This window comes from Elaeis guineensis, chromosome 1, assembly GCF_000442705.2.
Source record: "Elaeis guineensis isolate ETL-2024a chromosome 1, EG11, whole genome shotgun sequence".
NCBI lineage: Eukaryota > Viridiplantae > Streptophyta > Magnoliopsida > Arecales > Arecaceae > Elaeis > Elaeis guineensis.
In genome coordinates this window covers 103,724,584-103,730,010 of record NC_025993.2, presented here as the reverse complement: position 1 = coordinate 103,730,010, position 5,427 = coordinate 103,724,584, and the positions used below count along the sequence as shown (strand labels likewise).

At 38.2% G+C, this 5,427-nt stretch overlaps 1 protein-coding gene across 1 annotated transcript; it reads right to left on the bottom strand.

Moving 5' to 3' along the window:
• Positions 1-387: 387 nt before the first annotated feature.
• LOC140858155 (ras-related protein RABA3-like) lies at positions 388-5,015 on the bottom strand. The gene is given in 3 exon segments (XM_073257907.1): positions 388-965; positions 968-1,002; positions 4,525-5,015. Coding segments are annotated over 3 exon segments (735 nt in total). The 5' UTR covers positions 4,800-5,015; the 3' UTR covers positions 388-540.
• Positions 5,016-5,427: the final 412 nt, after the last annotated feature.

Sequence of the window (5,427 nt, the reverse complement as noted above, 5' to 3'; positions counted from 1 at the left end):
CGCCAGATCTCCGGCACCATTCATTGTTCCTGACATCTCCGACACGTAAAGGAACCTCGGCCTTCCGTTTTGACTCCCAAAGTTCCGCATCAATTGATGCATGCTTTCTTCCATCACTAGGTCTGCACTTGCCAGAAGGACATAATAATGTTGTTAACATAATTGATGCACATTGAAACCACAACATAATTAATATATGTCAGCTGTACGGGAAGTGGAGGGGATATCAACACACATTAGAGCTGCATGGAATTATAATCTAGCAACAAATTGATTTTGGTAATTATTAGTCACACGTATTAAACGTATCATTGCAGCAAACTAATCTTCATGATATCGCTCATTAAAATACAATTTCAGGGACAAGAAGCACAAACATGCAAGCTATGTTCAAAATAAAATTCCCTTCTATCGGTGATTCAATTAAGAACAACCAACAATTTTCTTTTCTTTTTAACAAATCTCTGCGAAAGCATGCATCCTCTCGTTCAAACACTGACCATTGAAACTAAGTAGATTTACTTGATCCATACATCAACATCACAAACAGGCACACTGTGTTCCTTTTTTCATAGCACTAGTTTCCATCATGGAAGCCTCAGAAAGAACTGACACTTTGTTTCCTTTTAGCATCAAGACATCATTCCCTCCATTCCTTCTTGCTTCATCCAACTCCAAGGCCTTCCTTGAGACCACTCCATAGATTTCTTCTAAGATACTTAGGAAAGCACTCTCCACATTTTCCCCACTAAGTGCGGATGCCTCTGAAAAGAAGAGTCCTTGTTCCTCAGCAAATTCCACGGCATCTTCAGTAGAGACAGCCCTTCGACCAGCGAGGTCGGCTTTGTTTCCTATTAGCATGACAACAATGGAATTGTCAGCATGGGCTCGTAGTTCCTCAACCCACCTCGCAACATGATCAAATGTCTGCCTGTTGGTGATGTCATAAACTAACATTGCACCAAGGCTCCTCTGTAGTAAGCACTAGTGACTGCTCTGTACCTGCATTGAGGAGAGAGGAGGTAATCACATAGATGCAATGTGATGTGTTATTCTTCTAAAATATTCTTAGTTTTTGTGAAGTAGAGCTGGAGATTTCAAACAAAAGGAGCAAGATGTTTAATGTTAGGTTTCTAACCATGCCAACCAGTAAGTTGAAGGAAAAGTAAACCACTACTCGAGAAGAAGCAAGAATTGCAAGTTAAGATAGGAACCTGAACTGAAGTGAATCCACAAATTAGACTACTATTGACACTAGTATCTTTCTTGTGTTAAATTAATGGAATACTTAAAGAATTTCTTGAAAAAAGATGAAAAAAAATGTTGCAGTGGGTATCACAACTAGGGTTGGGCCGCTCGATTGGTCTTTCTCAGTCTATTTATCTAATTTACCTGTCCAGCTTGATAACCAAGTGGATTAGCAGGCTTTTAGCTGCCAACCGTACAACACAGTCCAGAAATTCTTCTATTGGCAGACAGAATCATTTAGTTAGATATCAAGAATTGTACAATATATCAATCATAATGTCCAAACCATGCTTCATAAGTATATGTAAGCAGGCCTGATCCGGTTGATTATTAATGTAATCATCTAATCACTTACCCAAGATATAAATAAATAAATGGACAAAACCACCTTATTGGTTTGGTATCAGTAGGCTTTACTAGATCAGATAAAGTCTACGAAATCTGACTTGCAAAACCAATGAGTGCAACCCCACAGTAGCTTTTATCACCAAACAGTGTTATGCTGGTTCTGATATATGAAAGTTGTCTGTTTATCTTCCATGTTCTTCAATCTGAATTCTGCCCTGAAGTATTATCTTCTGCATTGGTCTGTTGCTGCCACTGTTTTGCCCTTTAAATTCTCAACTTAGACTACAGACAATCTGTATTTTTTCTCTAAGGCACCTTCTGTTGCCTGGCTCTTGTAAATAATATTCTGTCCATTACTCTCTTTCAATAATAAAAAATGGGCTGGCATCTTGCCTCCCCTCCCATCAAAAAAAAAAAAAAAAAGACACCAAAATTCAAGGGTAATTACTGACTAGAAACACTTGGTGAGATATTACAATACTTCAGTCTATGGAAATCACTTAAATCTACCATGCTAAATAACATTTAGAAGCCCCTCATGTCAATAGAATGTGACTTGCAACGAACTGGCAATAGTTAGTGACACTTAAGACCCTTTGTTCTCTAGCCACCGAAGTGGCGAGCATAATCAATGACCCGCAATAATTAGTTAGATCAGAAATATTTTACCATTCTCCACAGAAATCACTGAAGTAATAATGCTTCCCTCCATAACACTGAGGATAGATAACAGGCCCTGGCTGGCTTAAGACTCTTCAGTCTGGCCTAGATTATGCAAAAGAAGACTGCAACATACTTGATATTTCAGGCTCAAATTGTAGTCAGACCTAGCTTGGACCAACCTTGGCATACATTTTACTTATTTTATATATGTTGTATATTTTATATTTGTTTCATCTGATATACTAATCTCTTTTGACATGAAAATATCCATCCTCCAACTAAATTGGATTCACATCATATATTTCATTCAGCTTGAGTGTGGCAATAGTGACTTCAGCTATTGTTTTCAAACTTCACGAAACCAAAAAAAGAGGTGTGGATTTCACAGGTAATGATGGTGAAAGCCGGCAGATATGTGTTTGGGGCACTTCCCAAAAGACTCGTTTATACAGACATTCTCATACCAAGTATGCGGACTAAGATTTAACTTGATCTATCTGTTTGATAAGTTTGCTATAGTTGTCTTAGAGATAATTTAGCATCCTATACTTTTAGCAGAAAAATATGAATTTAGCTTTTTAACTAGCATGTTTGATATTACTAAAATTACGAGATGAAAAAACCTCCGTTTTCTGATCAAGCCATAACTTGCTTTCTCTCCATGTCATCAATGGCTATCTCCTATAAATATCTCAAATAGCAATGGTGGCACAAGGGAAAGAACATAAGGTACATAATGGGGCTTGCATATTGTCCTTCTTGGGCAGTCTTTTTTTCTATACATATTGAAATGAGGATAAGTAAAACCCAGCTGGTTACTAAAGTGAGAGTAAGATTTAAGCTTTTTGTGTGAAGAAATTTTACCAACTCAAGCAATTGGCCGGTTCTCAATTTATGTTAGGATAAGCACATGCCCAATTGATTTGGCTTGTGTTCCATTTTATCTATTACCAGAAATTTCACACATCAACTTAGAGGGATACAGTTAGCTAATTATCTGGACATCCACCTATCACTGAAAAGGGTCCATTTCATGGTCCTATCAACTCAATAGAGAAATTATTAGCTTTAACAAATATATGTATCTTTTTTAAAGCTGTCCACCCAGCATTAGAGACGAAGATGGTGATAAGAGCAACGTCCATTGATTTTGCCTTTAGTTTCCACCAAACACACTAAAGATGAGGATGACAACATTTACAAAGTGAACCTTTTAGTTATTTATATATTTTCAAGTTTCAGATTATTCTCCTACGGTTTAAATCTCAGTAAAACAGGGATATCCCGGCCATCTTATTCTATTTATGTGAGAATAATTTAGGAGAGGGTGGAACTCCAAAAGCCATCCACACAAGCTTAGAAGGGGGGAAAGAAAAAAGAAAAGAAAAGAAAAGAAAGAAGGGAAGAAGAAAAAGAAAGGAAACAATATTTTAAAAAAATTAAAAAAGTAAGAAAAGAAAAAAAGAGAAAAAGATTGAGGGTGGGTATCTACTAGAATGCTCAACCAGGATGGCAATCAAACTATGTCGGATAACGGGACATGCTATTCTATTAAAAGAAATAAGAATCTGCTGTCCAATGAAATTTAGAATCTTTTCTTTTCAGAGTCTCCCATTATTCCTAACGCAAGTCCCATTCGGTAAGAAGACAGAGCACGAGTGGACACGATGTCCTGTAGTTGGAAATTAGTTTCGGTGCAGTCGTCCTTATCCGACACCACAGTGCTATGGCTCAAAGCCAAGAAAGAGGATCCAATATTGATGGACAACGATGTACAATAAAGTATCCAATATTGTGCACCGTGTTTCTCGCTAAAGCCTTCCTTTTTTTTCAATGAACAGCGACTGGCAGTTCACTTGCCCCATCCTGAAGCGAGTGGAATCACACCACCCATAATAAAGTGGTGTAAAGCTGTCCATCATCCAAATTAACTCAATACCAAACACCACAACTATCATCAGCTAAAGAAGAAAAAATCTTCTAATCTATCTTAACTTCAATAATTACTCAAACTTTCAAGTTAAGAACACCTCTTAAGACATTATAATTCTAACTAATACATCAAAAAAGTTCAAACTTTAGAGATGCATGAGATTTAGATCATAACCAGTAAGAAAATCATCAATCTAAATCATTAAGAATACTACCTTTGTTTCGATATATTTTCAGATTAAGAATCATGAAGATCGCTGGTCCAACAACAATAACAACAACAAAGAAAAGAAAAGAAAAAGAAGGGATTTTGGGAGGAGAGAATGGTTGTACCTCTCTTGGCCGGCAGTATCCCAAATTTGGGCCTTGATGCGCTTGTGGTTGAGCGTTATGGTGCGAGTTTGGAACTCGACACCAATGGTGGACTTGGAGTCGAAGCAGAACTCATCCTTGGTGAACCTCCCCAGCAGCTGTGTCTTCCCCACGGCCGAGTCCCCCACCACCACTATCTTGAACACATAGTCTATCTCCGCTGCTCTTTCGGCTTCCCAATCCTCCTCCTCCCTCCCCATCATCTCTTCTTCTACTCTCTTCTCCTCTGCTTGCATTTATATGTGTGCTTGTATCAACCTAAGGAGAACATAGAAGGCTAGAGTGGTTTGTATTAATTTATATATATCTATGCAGTTGTTGAGGCAGCAAGGAGAGGTATATATAGGTGTTAAAAGAGAGAAACAACAGCCCGGGATTAGGTGGATTCTATTGATTGTGGTGTTTGCTTTTGGAGAGAGGAGACGTTTTTTATGGAGCATGCCTCGTCAAAGGCCCCGACGCTTGCTTTCATGTTATTTAAGAAAGAATCATGATGGTGCATGGACTCAAACAGGAGCATAGCATAAGTGAAATCCCAGGTCTTGTGAGAATGGGACAGCTGGTCTCGGCCATAGGCGGTGGCCATGACTTCTGCCCCTTGTTGCCCTTGGATGTTTCTTTCGAGATCAGTTTAAGGGAAAAGATGGGACCGAATTATTGTAGGATGTTGGGTTAAATCTGGTGCTTATGGGACCATCGATCATCAAATGTCCATCACTGAACATGAATTGGTATGCATTAGGTATTCATGATGTATACAGTGCAAAATATCTTGCATTCCGTGTTTCCTGATGTATAACTTGTGGTTAGTGCAATTAATTACGGAAGAAAAGTAAACCGGATAATATCTATCTGCATTCATTT